Below are 15,637 nucleotides of genomic sequence, written 5' to 3'. Positions count from 1 at the left end.
CCTGCTGTCCAAGGGGCTGAAGTTGAGGTGGGGATGAGGGTGGCCAGTCGTGAGAGATGTTCCAAAGTTCTCACCTAACAGGCTAACAGGTTTGAAGGAGAAAACCAGTTACTAGAAACCTTTTAAGAGGTGAGCAAGTTGAAATTAAAATCCAGTCTAATCTAACTCCAGGAGAGTTGGGGATAGAAGGGTTGGCTTAGTGGGAATGGCTTGTAGAAGCTGACGGATCTCAGGACAGGCCAGACTGAAGATTCTCCTGAAGGACTTAATATTCCTTCTAGGTCTGGGTGCTGGGCTTGAGCCACACCTGCTCAGGAAAAGGGAAATTCTCCCTTCTTCATGAAGTTTAGGCTGCTGGTTAATAGCACACACTGGATTTGAATCCCCACTTTGCCTCTTGCTGTGTGGCTTTGGACAAATCACTTCAGGTCTCGGAACCTCAGTTTTCACATCTGTAAAATGGGGATGATAGTCTTTTCTTCCTGGGACTGTGGAGAGGATTCAGTGAAATGATGTGTGCATAGTATTAATGAATAGGGTAGCATTTATTAAATAGTACTGGTGGTGGTGGTTATCATCATTATTGTCAGGAAGGGGGTCCCTAAGGATGACCCTGTCAGTGGAACCTGACTTTCAGGGCTTCTGCTGATGGACCCATCTTCTCTCTTGCTGGTCTCAGGCCCTAGAGGAAGCACTGAGCATCCAGGCCTCCCCATCGTCTCCACCAATAGCCTTTGGGAACCCAGAAGGAGCTGGGGGCCTCCTCAGAAAACAGGAGCTGATCACGCAGAATGAATTGCTAAAACAGCAGGTGAGCCTTGCGGGGAGGCCAGGTAGGAGGTGGTAGTGGGAGCTGGAGCCTCCTGAGCACCCAGGATGGGCTTGGCATCACATGGAAGCAGTAATTGGTAGTCCACTTTCTGCCTTTGGCCAGGACCCCGGCCTGGTTATAGGTTTATCCTTTCCAGCATTGTGTCCCTAACTAGTCATTGCTCTATGATTTCGCCATCCTTACCCCAACTGTGCCATTATCTACCTAGTATTTTAAGAATAAATTTTAAATAAGTTACTTTCAATAAATGTAATTAAAAAGGAGCTTTATATCACTACTATAAATAGAAAAACCTGTTGGTTATTTTTCCATAAATAAAAAGGTAACCATAAGCAAGCAAAACAGTGTTATTAAACTTGAGCCGGATACTCTTGTCTGATGAAGACTCTGAACTTGAGTCCTCATTCCCTTCACTTAAGAGAAACTAACACATACTAGAAAGGCGTTAAAGACATACTAGCATAAAACAGAGACTTTCTCCTCAAGGGACACAGGAGGTTTGAAGGAGGTTGGAAAGGTCACGCTGTCCCATGTGTTTCCATGTGATGCCATGCAGGTCCCAGCCTCTTCCCTGCCAGGCTCCCGGAAGCCGTGGGAGAGCTCTGTAAGCCTTCTACCCTCGGAAGGTCTTCCATCCACACTCTGGTCCCATAGCCTCCACCTCCGGGGCAAAGCTGAATGATAGGATTGGACTGGCTGATGGCTGTCAACCTTTTTCAAAAAGTCATACATCCCTTGTTTAAATGAACCCTGTGTTGAAGCCCAGAATATAAAATAGGGGGATCCACACCTGGCTCAGTGGTTGAGCGTCGACCACCAAGCAAGAGGTCACTGGTTGATTCCTGGTCAGAGCACATGCTCGGGTTGTGAGCTCAGTCTCCAGTAGGGGCATGCAAGAGGCAGCTGATAGATGATGTTTCTCATTCATTGATGTTTCTAGTTCTCTATCCTTCTTCCTTCTTCTCTCTCTAAAAATCAATAAAAACATATTTAAAAAAATAGTGTATCTAAGACATAATCAATAAATAAACTAGGGGGATCCAGAACTACTTTGTTTGAAGATGGGGGTGGGGCTGGAGGTGTACCTATTCCCACTCCATGGGGGCTGTCGAGATGGGGTGACATCAGCTCTGATGACTCTCAGCAGCCAGCCCAGGGTTCTGGGCCTCAGCAGGTCTGAGCCTCCACTCAGCTGCACCTCCTCCCTCACCCCTTCCCTCTCTCCCCTCCTCACCCCTGCAGGTGAAGATCTTCGAGGAGGACTTCCAGAGAGAGCGCAGTGATCGGGAGCGCATGAATGAGGAGAAGGAAGAGCTGAAGAAGCAGGTAGAGAAACTGCAGGCCCAGGTCACCCTGTCAAACGCCCAGGTGAGAAGAGCTGGCCCGAGGAAGGGGCCGTTGGCCTGCCCTCGTGGGGACGGGGGCATGGATTGCAGGATCCCTGTGAGCCTGGATGTCAGGACACTCACTGCTTCTCCTTCCAGCTCTGCTATAAGTTCCTGTGGATTTCAGGGAGACATGCGCACTCCACCCCTAAATTGATGCCTTTAAAGAGCAAATTCGGGGATTGGCCCAGAGCCCCCCATTGTCTCACAGAATGAACCTGAAAAATCTTAATATGGAAGCCTCCTGACTGGTGTTCAGACCTCCCACAGTGAGCAGGCCTTACCTGTAGCCACCGGCCTGGGCTGTGCTCTGCCCCACAGGGCCCTTCCCCAGGGCTGGGCCAGGCAGGACAGCCCACGCTGCATCAGCCCATCAACCCTGGGGCTGCTTAAGCCCGGGTCCAGGCTTGGCCAGGAAGCACCTGGGCCAACAGTCTTCTCTCCCTCCTTCTCTCAGCTAAAAGCATTCAAAGATGAAGAAAAGGCGAAAGAAGCCCTCAAACAGCAGAAGAGGAAAGCAAAGGTGAGGGGGCTCAAGGAGGAAGCAGCATTTACTTCACTGACCTTCCTCAGAGAGCTACAGTCTGATGGGAGAGGCAGTGTTTGCTCAGGTGCCCAACTAACTAATGAGTAATGCAGCAGAGCACTTAGAACAGTACTTGGGACGGAGTAAGTACTCAGGTCACATGAGCTGTCATCACTGTTGCTATTCCATGCCGTGTGCCAGCCTTCAGAGAACTAACATTCTAGAGGATGAGAGATGAGATGGTGTCACTGGGGATGGCCCTGCAGCCTGTCTCAGGCCAGAGCCAGACATCAGCCTTTCTTGCAGGCCTCGGCAGAGCGCTACCACGTGGAGCCCCGCCCGGAGCACCTCTGCGGGGCCTACCCCTATGCCTATCCGCCCATGCCAGCTATGATGCCACATCACGGCTATGAGGATTGGTCCCAGATCCGCTACCCCCCGCCCCCCATGGCTATGGAGCACCCGCCCCCACTCCCCAACTCCCGCCTCTACCATATGGTGAGTCTGTGCCCCTCCTTCACCCCAGGACCCACACAGGGCCACCCCAGACACTTTCCAGAGGGCAAAGTCAAGTGGGGGTGTCAGAAACTCCACTCTTGGCTCCTTCCTAACAGCACTGTGCTGTGCGGGCGGATGTCCAGGGCCCGGCTCCGGCCTGCTATCCCAGGGGCAGGACCCCAGCCCAGAGCCACTGATGTAGGACAGAGAAGGCTGAGAAAGAGGGCTGGGTAGCAAGGAGGACTCCCTCCAACCAACCAGGCCAGGGTATCAGAGTGTGGGTTTGGCTTGTCTTCTGACTTCCACATGTGGTCAGGCACCACAGATACTCACCATGCATTCTCTCCTCCCCTTTTTCTCCTCTTTTTTCAGTTTCCTTTTCTCTCTTTTCTCTCTCTCTCTCTCTCTCTCTCTCTCTCTCTCTCTCTCTCTCTCTCTCTCTCTCTCTCTCTCTGCTGTCTTCTATTTTCCTTGCTTATCATTGTTTCTCCAAAGAGCTGCTGTCACCTGTCCCATCCTCTCCAGTCCCTCTGCCACAGCCCCCTCAGGCAGCCTCACTCTCACCTGGACAGGGACAGCAGCCTCCTATCCGGCCTCTCTTTCAGCTTCTCTCCCTATGACCATTCTCTCTCCCTGTGACCATTCTCTCTCCCTGTGACCATTCTTTACTGGAGTATAACGTGGGGCTTAAGAGGTTGACTCTGGGTTATAGAGATCTGGGTTCTAATAAACGTTTGGCCACTTTTCTAGATGGATGACCTTTGAAAAGTTACTTAACCCCACTGAGCCTCAGTTTCCTTATCTGTAAAATGGGGATGGCAACCTGGATTGTTGTAAGAATTCCATTACAGTCGACCCTCCATATCCACTGGTTCCACATCCATGGGTTCAATCAGTCATGGATTGAAAATATCCAGAAAAAATGTTACGTTGTTGCTGACATGTACCATGTAGTTAGGCCGACAATGGTTGATTGTACTGAATGAGACCTTTTTTAAAATCATTATTCCCTAAACAATACAGTATAACAGCTATTTACCTGACATTCATGTTGTATTATGTGCTGTAAGTAATCCAGAGATGATTTAAAGTATATGGGAGGATGCGTGTAGGTTATATACAAATACTACAACATTTCGTACAAGTGACTTGAGTATCCTTGGATTTTGGTATCCCTGGGGTAGGGGGTGATCCTGGAACCAATCCCCTGAGGATTCTGAGGGAGAGCTGTATACTTGATTACTATGTGTTTAGTACTGTTTAGTGCTGCTATTGTAATTGCCAAGTGTGGTGGTTGGTGACTAAGCACCAGTTTTGTTGCAGCCAGAATACACCTGGCGGCCACCCTATGGAGGGATGCGCAATCAGACCTCCCAAGTGATGGACTCGCCTGCAGCTAGGCCTGCAGAACCAGGTAAGCGTGATCCCCTCGTACAGAGGGGTTTGGGGAGGGTCTCAGCTGTGCAGAAACCGGGGGCTCTGCTGGGAGGGAGTGGGCCCCTTCACGAAGGTGTGCGAGCCGAGACTGTAGGCAGCTTGGAGGCAGTGAGGTTGGAGGAGCTAGTGGTTGGGAGGAGGGATTGGGCTGCTCAGTCATTTTCCCATGTTCCCCAGAGGCGGCCAAATGGGCGGGGCTGTCCCCTCTTCCGGAACTGCCCCACTTCTGGGATCGAGCGAGACCGACTAGGCTCCAACACTTCCTAGAACTGGGACTTTGGGCAGGTTTTTTAAACCTCTGTGGGCCCCAGCTCCCTCCTCCATAAATGGATAGTCATCTGCCTGCTTCATAGGGCTGAACTGCACGTATTGAAAGATGAATGTAGCTAAGGTTCTTTGCCCAGGGCCTGGCGCTCGGTAACACTGAATAACTCGAGCTGTTACTTTCACTGTTACTGTATTGGTTTCCACAGGACTTTGAAACCTACTGTACCACCTCATCTTTAAGTCCTCAACATTTTTGTTTATTTAGACTCTGCAAAAAATGACCGCAAGGGGCCTCAGTGAGACCAGATTACTTCACTTGGCTCCACCTTCGTCCTGCAGAGCCAGCTGACCTCAGATTTCTGAAAAACTAGAGGCCACATGCTCTGTGTGGCCAGAGTCTGAGCCAGACAGGAAGCTGAGAGGGGCCACCCGCCTGTGCCCTGGCCCCAACCTGAACTGTTTGCAGATTGGGGAGGCTCTACCCAGAAGGCTTCCGTCTGCGCCCTTCCTTTGGCGCGACTGGAAAAAACTCACTGTCCTGCCACCGCGTGGAGAGAGGACCTGCCATCCTTGTGGAATCCGCCGGGGGACGTCAGTCACAAGAGTGGGGTGCAGCTAAGACCCCTTTCTTTCAGAACTCCCCCAGAAGTGGTTCCAGCCTCTCTGGGGACCACGTTCAATTCATGTGTGTGTTTACTTTTGCTTCAAGCTCTGTAGTAGCAGGACCTAGACCACGCCCACCCCTTCCCCTCTGTGAGGAGCTGCGGGAAGAGTAGGTTTGCCTCCGGGAGCCGAAAAGAACGAGGGATGTTCTGCTGCGGGGCCCTCCACCTCCGCCCAAGCAGCCCGGGATGAAGGCCAAGCCAGCCACATATGCTGAGGGGCCCGAGCCCGAAGCCACCAGGCCCTCGGCCCCGCCACTGGAGGCCTGCGGTGCTGGAGGCCCGGATTGGGGTGGCTGTCCATCCCTGGGCAGCTCTTTGCACGAATCTTGGACATAAACCCAAGTGGAAGTTTCTGTAACTGGTGTTTTTATGTCGCGGCTCATGTTCCATCCCAGTCAGTCAGAATGCTGCTTCCCTGGTTCCTGTCCTCTGTGCCCCCCCCACCCCCCCACCCCCGCCCCAGTCTCCCGAGAGCATCACTGTTGCTCTTGGCTGATGTCTGTGGGGTCCTGCTCAGAGCCTCCGTGAGAGCGGGGCATCCAGGAGCAGTGGGAGGAGCCTGGGCTGGGAGTCAGGTGACCTGGTCTACATTCCAGTCCCACACCGCTCATCAGGAGACCTTGGGCAAGGCCTGGGTCTTCTGTGAGCCTCATTTTCCTCTCCCGTCAAATAGAACACCTCACCTCAGCCCTTGGAGAATCGCGGGAGGGAATGAGAATAGAGTTTCATAAACTCCAAATGCTGAGTGAGAGAAGCAGAGTGGGCCTAGGTAGAAACCGAAAAGCAAGAGCCCAAAGCACTCCATGTCTTTTCTCTTTCTCATATCCTCCGCCCCTCCCCACCCCCCAACCTTGTCCGCTGGAGCGGCCCCATGGAGGAAGCACCACAGTAGGCTCAGCTGCTGCAGAAAGGCCTTTACTGGGCAGATGGGGGTGAGTCTGTGCCAATGGGCCAGGGTGAGGGGTGAGAGCACATCCTCCGAAGTAGCAGGGGTGGCATCCCTGCCTGGGGGTCTCAGCCTGAATGCACTAAAGGCTGGCCCTTCAGACAGGCTCAGGGGAGGTCCGCCCACTAGGGCTTCGGGCCCCGCCTTCATAGAGACGCCACTCCTGGCACGGGGAGTGTGGCCCTTACTCTCACGTCTGCCTTGGCTGCTCAGGGAGCACTGTGGGGTGGGGTGAGGGGCTTGGGAGGGCCCTTCAGGAAGGAGAGAGACCGTACAGAGGAGGGGGGGGGGGCGGATGGACAGTGTGGTAGACCCAGAAACTTCTGGGCACTGCAGTGGTGGTACTTGGAGGCGGGTGGAGATGCTGGCCCCAAAGCTGAGGTCCAGGGAGAGCAGAATAATTGCGTCTAGAGCTGGTTTCTTCTTTGGGCTCGGCTCAAAGTGAGTTGTTATCACTGGGGCAGAGAACTGGAGAGAAAGGGTGTTATTCTCTAGCATTCTCCACAGCACACAGCCGTGGGCACATACTGGTACACATTCCTGGGTATTCGTCCAGGTAGACACATGTGGCTGCACACTCATGTGCATTCACACATGATCTCACACCTGTGGGCATGTGGGCAAACACCCAGTACAGACACATTGTATGCGCACTGGGGCCTTGTATAGTAGGAAGGGTCTGGTAGGAGTGGTGTGGCTGGAGATATGGATTCCTTCCTGAACAGAGTCCCTCCCCAGCCCCGCATGGTGGATGTGGGGTGGGGCAGGCCTGTTACTTCCCCCTGACCCCCAGGGCTGCCTGCTGCCTCATGTAGGCCAGGATGTCCATCTTGACGTTGCTGACCGTGGTCCGGTGGTACCAGCGCATGATGGGTTTACCGTCCGGCCCCACCAGGAACTTCTCAAAGTTCCAGCGGATGTCATGGACCTTCATGGGTTCCCAGAAGAGGCGGTTAGGCGAGCCCAGGAGCTCCGAGGTGGGAGGGCAGGAGTTCTGGAACAGGGATGAATAATGTTAACCTTGCTGGGGGGCGGGGGAGGCCCCTCCAACCTCCTAGGGGTGGGGGGCGCGCGAACCGCCTGCCGCTGAGGAAGGAGCACCAGTTTGGGAGACTGGATCTCAGAACCATGGTTGGCTCTAGTGGATTGTGAGACCCTTGTCCCTTCTGGGGCCCTGCCTGGGCCTTATTGTAAAATGGGCAAAGCCCTCTAGTGGAACGATAGTTGGATGCCCAGAAATTCCCCCAGAGCCGGGCAGGGCAGGGCAGGGCAGGGCAGCACGGCCTTGTCTCTGTAGGGGCTGGAGCCGAGCAGCCCCGCCCAGAGCCGCATCGCCGGGCAGAGCCGCTCCGCAGAGGTGGCTGCGCACTCACCTTCAGGAACGTGTAGACCTTCTGCTCTTTCTCCCCGTTCACATCTCCTTTCTCAAAGAGTTGGAAATTGGGGACGAAGCCCCCACCCGGTCGTACATGCCTATGAGAAATGTTCTTAGGTGGGTCCCAAGGAGATGGATGGGCACAAGGCTCAGAAATGAGAGGAAGGGACAGAACAGGGCAGGGGGTGCTGGGAACCTGGGTTTTATTCTCTAGTGGGCAGTGGGAGCCAATGAATATTGACTGGGCAAAGGCATAATGTGGGTCTGCAGTCTTCTCTTCCCATTCTGGTACCTTCTCAGGAACCCCTGCCCCCCACATGCACCCTCCCATCCGTCATGCACTCACAACCAGTCCTCCCTGTCCCTGTTCCTCCCCTGTCCCTGCTTCCCCTCATTCCATTAAGTGGGGTTCCTGGAGAGGGAAAGGAGTTCTTCGGGGCTGATAAATGTCCATCATGAGTGGGAGCCAGTGCAAGAGACGCCTGGCGCCCGGGCTGCGGCGCAGCTGGCTGTGCTGGAGGGGCTTTCTGGACGCCGCGTGAGCACTCACTTGAGGGTGGGTAGGATCTCCGAGTTCTCTCCTGGCTCCTGTTTTCCAAATTGGTTGCAGGGGAAGCCCAGAATGACCAGACCAAATGGTTGCAGCTCCTCCTGTAGTGCATTCAGTTCTGGGCCAGGGGGAGAGAGCAGAGACCAGGTAGCCTGGTGAGGTGCCCTGCCTCATCGCACCACCACCTGCTTGCCCGTGGTACGGCTGAAATCACGGAGGCCTGGCAGTGGGGGCTTGCCCAGGACCGCTCTGCGAATGTGTCAGTGCTGGGCATCAAGTCCCACCCTCCTGACTCAGCTGGATGGGTTGCAGGTTTGGGGGGAAAGCAAGTAACACCCTTTCTCAAATCAGTACTCAGTCACTGGCCCACTGCCAAGTTCCTTCGGGATTGAGTCTCCTGGAACAAGAACTCGCCATCCCTGGGGGAAGGCAGAGGACCTCCCTGGGGTGAGGTGGGGCCCTCACAGCCCTCCTATACTCTGGGAAGCAGGGACCCCAGGGAGGCCCTGGCCCAGCGCCCTCTGCCCGTGGCCTGTACAAGGCCATGCCCAACCCTACTCCTGCATAAACGCACGGCTCTGTTCCGAGGCCTGACAGAAGCATTCTAAACAGAGCATCCCTGCCCACTTTGCAGCCCAGTCGCCATCACTGCACTCGCAGGAATTTCCCATAATTGCCAGGCAGGACATTCAGACTGCCCTGCTTCCTCCCAGGCCCTCCCAGCCAACGGTGCTCAGCCCCAGAGCATTTTCCTGCCGGCGCTGCCAGTCCTGTGCCTGCAGGGTTGCCCGGCTAAAGGAGATGAGTGGGGACACGAGTTCCCAGAATGTGGGTGAAACACCTCGAGCCACTGCCTGCCTTCCAGATAGGGGCCAGGAGAAGTACTAAGGGCGATGGGGCTGAGACAGATGAGAAATTCTCAGCAAGACAACGCTACCTCTGTCCAGGGAAAGGACACTAGGCACAAACGCAATCTCCTCCATCCCTCTGCTTTTAGGGCAGTTGTGCTCAGGGATGAAGGATTGCAGGGATGAAGGATTGCAGGGTGTCTTCTAGAACATGTCCAAGGCAAGCAGATCTCAGATTTAGGTAATCATCTTCACAAGACCATGGCACAGAGAACTGGGATGCACGGTTTGGAATCTCATGATCACTCTCCCCCTCCCACCTCGAAACATTCCCAGCTGGCAGAAACGGCCCCGAACAAAGCAGAGGGCTCTTACCAACGTACTGGCCCGTCAGGCCTCAGTAGCTGGCCACGTTGACAAAGAGGACGTATTTGCCGGCATACTGCTTGAAGGGGATGTACTCCTCCCCGTTGAGGGTGAGGGCTCCATACTCGAAGATGGTGCCGCTCACACCAGCATGGCAGTCCGTCTGGAACGAGACCAGTGCCAGGGCGTAGTTAGAGCTGGAAAGGAACTTGGGCATCTCCACTTTCAAGACCATGAAAGACCCCAAGACCACTCCAGGCTTTGGAACTAGACTAGCACCGAGGCCTCCTAATTCCTTGCACAAGGAAATGATTGTGGAAGCACTTAGTATGCTGGTGAGTGCCATGGAAACCGGGAGGTAGCTTACTGTCATCAGTATTGCACAGCACACGTGGATCCGTAAAGATTTACCAGCCCTGAGCGACACTACGCTGATACCGGCGGTCTCGTTACTGGATGGGCTGATGGAGACTGGGTGGGCGGCTGGTGCAAGAATCCAGGCAAGAGATGATGAGGCTGAACTAAACCATTGTAAAGGCAGAACTGAGCAGGAAGAAGGAAGGGGCAGGCTGGAGAGAGGTGATTCAGAGGTTCCAGACCTGGGGGACTGGACAGCTGAGGCTGTGGTTGTAGAATAGGGACCCAGGAGGAGGAGCCAGGGATGGGGAAAGGCCACGTGAGGATGAAGGGTAAGGAACAGCGCCTCGCGTATATCAGATGTCCCTATGAGTGAGCCGTTGTGACGACGAGCCTTGTGCCTTCCTCTCTGCCCAACCTCTGCTCCACGGTCAACCTCCAGGACAAGTAGGAACAGGGTGCAATGGGCTGCAAGTCAGGGGACCTGGATTCCACGTCTAGCTCTGCCACTAACTCGCTGTGTGGTCCTGGACTGGCCCTTTCTCTTCTCTGGACCTCAGCTTCCTCGTTTATAAAAATGAGAATCTTGAACTGGATCAGCTGTTCTCAATCACGATGGCTGGACAGCATGCTGTCAGTGGGAATGCTGCTAACGAGCACGAGGTTGCATTCACTCCACCGCCCCTCCCTCAGCTCTGGCCCAGCTTACAAAAATCTGGGTCTGTTCTCAAAAGGATGTCATGGCATCAGTAACACAACCAGCAGGTGCGCTGGTCGTGATGGGAAAGAAGAGAGCTTGCCACTATTGTATCGGGCCATCTCTATGGTGCTTTCTGGCCCTGACTGCCAATGAGAAGTGGAAAGACAAGCAAAGTAGCATTATAGACCCGGGCAGACAGACACAGGTGAATGGAGTTAGAGAAGCAAGTCCACACCCTCTCTTCCCATCAGTCCCGGAAGACTTGCTGTTGAGGTGAGGTACCTGGGCCCAAGTGGGTGAAGGGAGCCCTCTGGGCTGGCAGGGCGTGGTTCCGGGAGGGTGAAGGAAAGCCACCCCTGTCTTGAAGAGGCCACAGGTCTGCTGAGCAGGTAAGGCTGGGTCCCACCATTCCCTGGCAGCCGCAAGCTCTCTTGGCTTCGGTGCAAATTCCCTGCTTTACATGAATCTAATAGTCCATGCCCATGACTTGTTGGGTGCTGAAGGCAGGCCTTAGACCTAAGCTCAATATTTCTCCAGCCGCCGGGCCTTCATGGCCCCATCTGGGATCAGTTCCACCACAAACAACTGAGGGCACAGCAAACACACCCCAGGGTGCACGAGGTCTAGCAGCCAGGAGGCAAGACCTCCCAGCACGCCTCTCTACCTCCTCCACTCTGCCCTGATCGAAGACAAACTCTGGGGAATGGAGAGAACAAAAGCCAAAAGGTTGTCCAAATAATGAAAGCCTGTAAACAACAGGAGGATCCACTTCTGGGCACAGTTTCAGGGTGGGGGTGGGGCAAGGGGAATCTCCTCTCATCAGGTTTCAGTCTTTGCTGGCTCACTCTCTGAGCCTCCCCAGATGGCTGTGAGAATCTGATGGCAGGCCAAAAAGTCTTGAAAGCCTCTCTTGGAAAGAAACCCCCACATCCAGGGGTAGTGATTATTCTGCCTGCAGCCAGGGTAGAGGGCCCCGCTGTTCCCACATTATTGTGAAGAGGCCTTTGATGTTCCCCAGCCACTGTGCAGGTGACACACTGGCAGGGTGTCTCCAGGAGGAAGGACCAGTGACAGAGCTTCCTCGCTTTCTACCGGGGCCAGTGCGGTCAGCGCTCAGGGTTCAGACCAATGCGGCTCAGAGTGGCCAGGGTCGGGGAAGCCATGGCTTGCACTCACCACTGGGCACTACAACCCAGTTCTTACATAAGCCTCTTTACCCCCTCTGAGCCTATGGGATCCCAGAGCCCTCACCTTAAACAGGGGAGGCCAGAGAAGACGGAAGGAAGGGCAGTGAGAATGCATCAATCTTCCCAGTTGGACAAGACAGGAGAGTTCTGATGGCTTGAGAGTGGGAGGTGCATAGGGACTCAGCCGGCTGCGCTTGCGTCTTTCTCCTCTCCTATCTTACCACTCCCATCAATGGGATGCTGTGAAGGGACAACTGGACTGAGGGCAGGAGACCTGAGCTCTGGGCCTGGCCGTGCCTCTGACTCTGTAACTACTGCTCTCCCCTCTCCTTACTGTGAGATGGGGTCAGATTCAGGGCTGTCACAAGGGCCCTTCAGCTCCATCCGTCTGTGGTTCCATGATTCTCTCTGCCTGATTTAGTCACCTAGAAACCAGCGGTTACTAGGATCCTGTGCGCGTCAGCAGCTGTTTCTCTCTACAGCTTCTGCACGGTCCTTTTGCAGAGCAAGGACAGGGAGTCTGGGCAGCCCTGAGCTGGACTGGAGAGGGGACACAGCAAGGAAAGGAGGATCCCCTTTGTTCTCTAGCCCCTCCCTTTGAGTGGGAGGAGAAAACATCTCTCTGGGGCAGTCACCTTTGGTCCAGCCCATTCTGCCCCCTGCCTGACCTCTTGGCCCTGGGGTGAGGGTAATGTAAACGTTTGAGCCCTAGAACCAGGGTGATGACATCGCAACTATCTGCTGACCAGGGAGGAAAGATGGCCATGCCCAAGCTGTTATTATCCAGCAAGTCCTAGCTGGAAGCAGCTGATCTGATCAGACCTACCCTAAGACTTTTCTTGGCCATCCCCATCCTGTTCTCTCTAAGTCCATCTCTTCCTCCCCAGAGTTCTACAGAGAACACACAGCTATGATGAAGGAGTCCTGTGCTTGGAATGGGCTTCCTGAGCAGTGGATAGAATTTTGGAAACAGAATCATAGACTCGTTGAGATCTTAGAAGAAAGACCCAGAAGATTTTAGGAACACAGAGGCTCAAAGCTTCTCTTGAGCTTGCACAAGCCTGGTGTATGTGTGTTGGGAGGTTGGAGACGGGAATCTCTCTCTCTATGCCTGGCTTCTGCCTCCCTACCCCAGGAAGAGTAGAAATCTCCAGGGCCCACCTTGGCACATGCAATCCAAGGAGCTAGGCATGCTAGGTCGTCCTGGCCTCAGCATCTCCACTCTAGTGAAGGGTCACACGGCCTGCTGGGGATACACTGGGGCTCAGGAGACTTCGGCCTTCCCCATTGAGCTGGCAGTGCCCAGCCTGCTCCAACGACCAGGTGTGCTTAGGCCAATATGGGCAGTGGGTGGTGGGTGGAGGCTGCCCCAGGGCAGGAAACCCTCCTGAGAACAGCGTGTGGATTTTGCAGCTTCTCCAAGCATCATCCCTTCTGAAATCATCAGCTTCATTTTGCCACTGCCCTCCCCACCCCACCCCACCCCACCCCACCCCACCCCACACTCACCTCCTGCAGATGGAGGAGCAGGTCCTAAGGAGTAGGGACCTAGTCAGGGACCTGGGAGTTGTGCCCTGCCAGTCCAGAGCTCCTTCTGTCACAGATCTCTGCCTCTTCTACCAATGCCCCGAATCCACGTGCCTCTCTACCTGCGATTATTCTTGGACTAGAGGAGCCCCCAAGGCAATTCTTCAAAACAGGGGACCGCCCAGCTGCAATTCTCCCCGCTTCCTCCTGGCCTGTCAGTCTCTCTGGGAACCTCCACGGCCAACCAGTTGCCAAGTCTCTAGGCCTGTTCTGTGAGCGCACCCCCTTCAGGCCTGTCTGGAGGGGAGCAGCTAGGGGCCAGAGGTGGCATGGATGTAGCAAGGCGACCCCAGGTAGCCATGGGGGAGAACTCGCGAACTTGGGGAGAGGGACTTCCCACCCCTATTCACTGCGCACCCGGGGCACCCAGGCTTCCAACATAGAACTGCGAGGAGAGGAGACGGAGGGTCTGGGTGTGGGGGTCCCAGCGCAGGAGAGGGAAGCAACTGGAGTTAAAGGCGTCCCTCTCCCCTAGGTGTCGCCCTTCTGGAGGGGAGCCCGGGGGAAAGGGGTGCCTCGCCACCGCGAGATGGACACCTGGGGGCTATGCGCGTTCCCCGGCCCCCCACCCCGGAGGCTCACTCACCTTCGACTTCTCCTGCCCCCGGCTCGGCACGAGGCCGGCCAGGAGCAGGGAGAAAAGGCAGGATGCCCGGAGCAGCCGGGCCATGGCGCGCGGAGGGTGCGTCTCGGACTGGCCTGAGACGCTGATCCCGGGCCACCTTCCGTCTGAGGTGGCCAGTGCGCTCAGCCACCTTTCAAGCCCTCGGCGATGACCAATCCGCGACCGGCCCCGAGTCCCTGCAGCCAATCGCAGCGCGGCTGGCCTTTCAGGGGCGGGCACGATTGCCCCGCTTCTCCCCCTCCCCAGGCTCGGGGCGACAGTGACGTAAGCAAGTCTGGACCGAGAGGTGGGAGCCAGGTCCTTGTGACCCTGAGAGGCGCCCCCCTTCTTTTGGCTCTAAAGTGCGGGAGGAGGCAGGCACCATGCCCGCCAGCACAGCTAGGGAGAGGGCTTTAGATAGCCCGGAAGGACTGATGGAAGGCTCAATGTTGGGAAGGCTCAACCCTAGTCTAGAGCATTTCTTACTCCTAGGCTTTAAAATACCCCATGGCGTTCCCTCTTTCCTCCCTGTCCATTCGGTTGTCGAGGATTGAAAATGTCAACAAGATCTGGAGTTAGCCTGCAGGGAACATTTATTCTGTATAGGTTTAATGTTTAGAAGCAAACTGTGGTTGTCCTGGGTGGAACACTGGAATACCTCAGCTGCTTTGAGAGCAGGAAATTCGTTTGCTCCCTGTGTAGTCTTGAACAACTTGCTTTTCCTCTCAGGGCCTCGGTTTTCCCATCTGTGTAATGGGATTGGTTGATGATCTCTATCTAAGGCCCTGCTGGTTCTGGCTAGATGGCTTGCTTCTAAAGTAAGTGACAGATCAGGAGTCCCTCCAGAGTAGGGACCATAATCAATACCTGGCACAGGGCCTAGAACACAACAGGTGCTTAATATTTGCTGCATTACTCAATGAATTCATTTCTCTGCTTGGAGATACGGATGCTCAGGTCAGGCAGCTCTAGGTGTGGGCTGTCTAGGTATGATTCTGTCCACAGATAGGGGAATGCGTTGAGATCAGTGCTTTGCAAACCTGTCTGCCTACCTGGGAAGCTTGTAATACAGATCCCCAGGCCCCACTTCCGAATCACTGCGTTAGAATCTCAGGGGCAGAAGCTGAGAATCTACACCAGACAGGTTCCAAAGGTGATTCTGAGGCAGGTGATTCTCCGTCTTCTGATGGAGAAGTACCTTGGGATACCATGTTTTTACTATGATTTAAGATATGTTCCCGTGGGAACTTGGAAGGTCTGTCTCAAGTCCCACATGCTCTGTGAAGCCATCCTTATCTCCAACCACTGCCTGTTGAAATGAAGGGAACCTTGAATGCCAGGAAGTCTTGAAATGAGTTAAAGCACCCAGAACAGTGGCTGAAACAGAGTGTGTGCTCAATAAATGTGATTTACTAAACCACCTCATTTCATCAAAGCCTGGAGATGGGGAACCATTTACCCAAGTTCCCATAGCACATAGGTGGCGGAGAGGAGACCAGAATCCAGG

General features: G+C 54.6%; 2 protein-coding genes and 1 long non-coding RNA gene across 8 annotated transcripts in view; 1 reads left to right on the top strand and 2 right to left on the bottom strand.

Annotated features, from left to right (window-relative positions):
- TNIP1 (TNFAIP3 interacting protein 1) overlaps nucleotides 1-5,978 on the top strand; it is a 41,848-nt gene extending 35,870 nt beyond the window's left edge. The window contains exons 13-18 of one of the 6 annotated variants that reach the window (XM_079771162.1): nucleotides 680-811; nucleotides 2,075-2,158; nucleotides 2,675-2,740; nucleotides 3,050-3,241; nucleotides 4,565-4,655; nucleotides 5,211-5,978. In XM_079771162.1, coding sequence (XP_079627288.1) covers nucleotides 680-811; nucleotides 2,075-2,158; nucleotides 2,675-2,740; nucleotides 3,050-3,241; nucleotides 4,565-4,655; nucleotides 5,211-5,245 — 600 coding nt within the window. In that variant the 3' untranslated portion in view covers nucleotides 5,246-5,978. Of the gene's footprint in view, nucleotides 1-679; nucleotides 812-2,074; nucleotides 2,201-2,674; nucleotides 2,741-3,049; nucleotides 3,242-4,564; nucleotides 4,656-5,151 lie in introns of all 6 variants that reach the window. The other 5 variants (XM_079771163.1, XM_079771164.1, XM_079771161.1 and 2 more) reach the window with 5 other exon arrangements.
- Nucleotides 1-15,637, bottom strand: part of LOC307100201 — a 151,188-nt gene that overhangs the window by 103,271 nt on the left and 32,280 nt on the right. The window lies entirely within an intron of this gene.
- Nucleotides 6,494-14,273, bottom strand: GPX3 (glutathione peroxidase 3). The gene is made up of 5 exons (XM_079772344.1): nucleotides 14,113-14,273; nucleotides 9,705-9,858; nucleotides 8,482-8,599; nucleotides 7,930-8,029; nucleotides 6,494-7,550 (listed from the first exon to the last, which is right to left on the bottom strand). The coding sequence occupies exons 1-5, from the start codon at nucleotides 14,194-14,196 to the stop codon at nucleotides 7,329-7,331; spliced, it is 678 nt and encodes a 225-aa protein (XP_079628470.1). The 5' UTR covers nucleotides 14,197-14,273; the 3' UTR covers nucleotides 6,494-7,328.

Source organism: Cnephaeus nilssonii (assembly GCF_951640355.1).
Source record: "Cnephaeus nilssonii genome assembly, chromosome: 5".
Lineage (NCBI taxonomy): Eukaryota > Metazoa > Chordata > Mammalia > Chiroptera > Vespertilionidae > Cnephaeus > Cnephaeus nilssonii.
The sequence above is the reverse complement of the archived record's forward strand: the minus strand, read 5'-3'. Positions and strand labels throughout refer to the sequence as shown.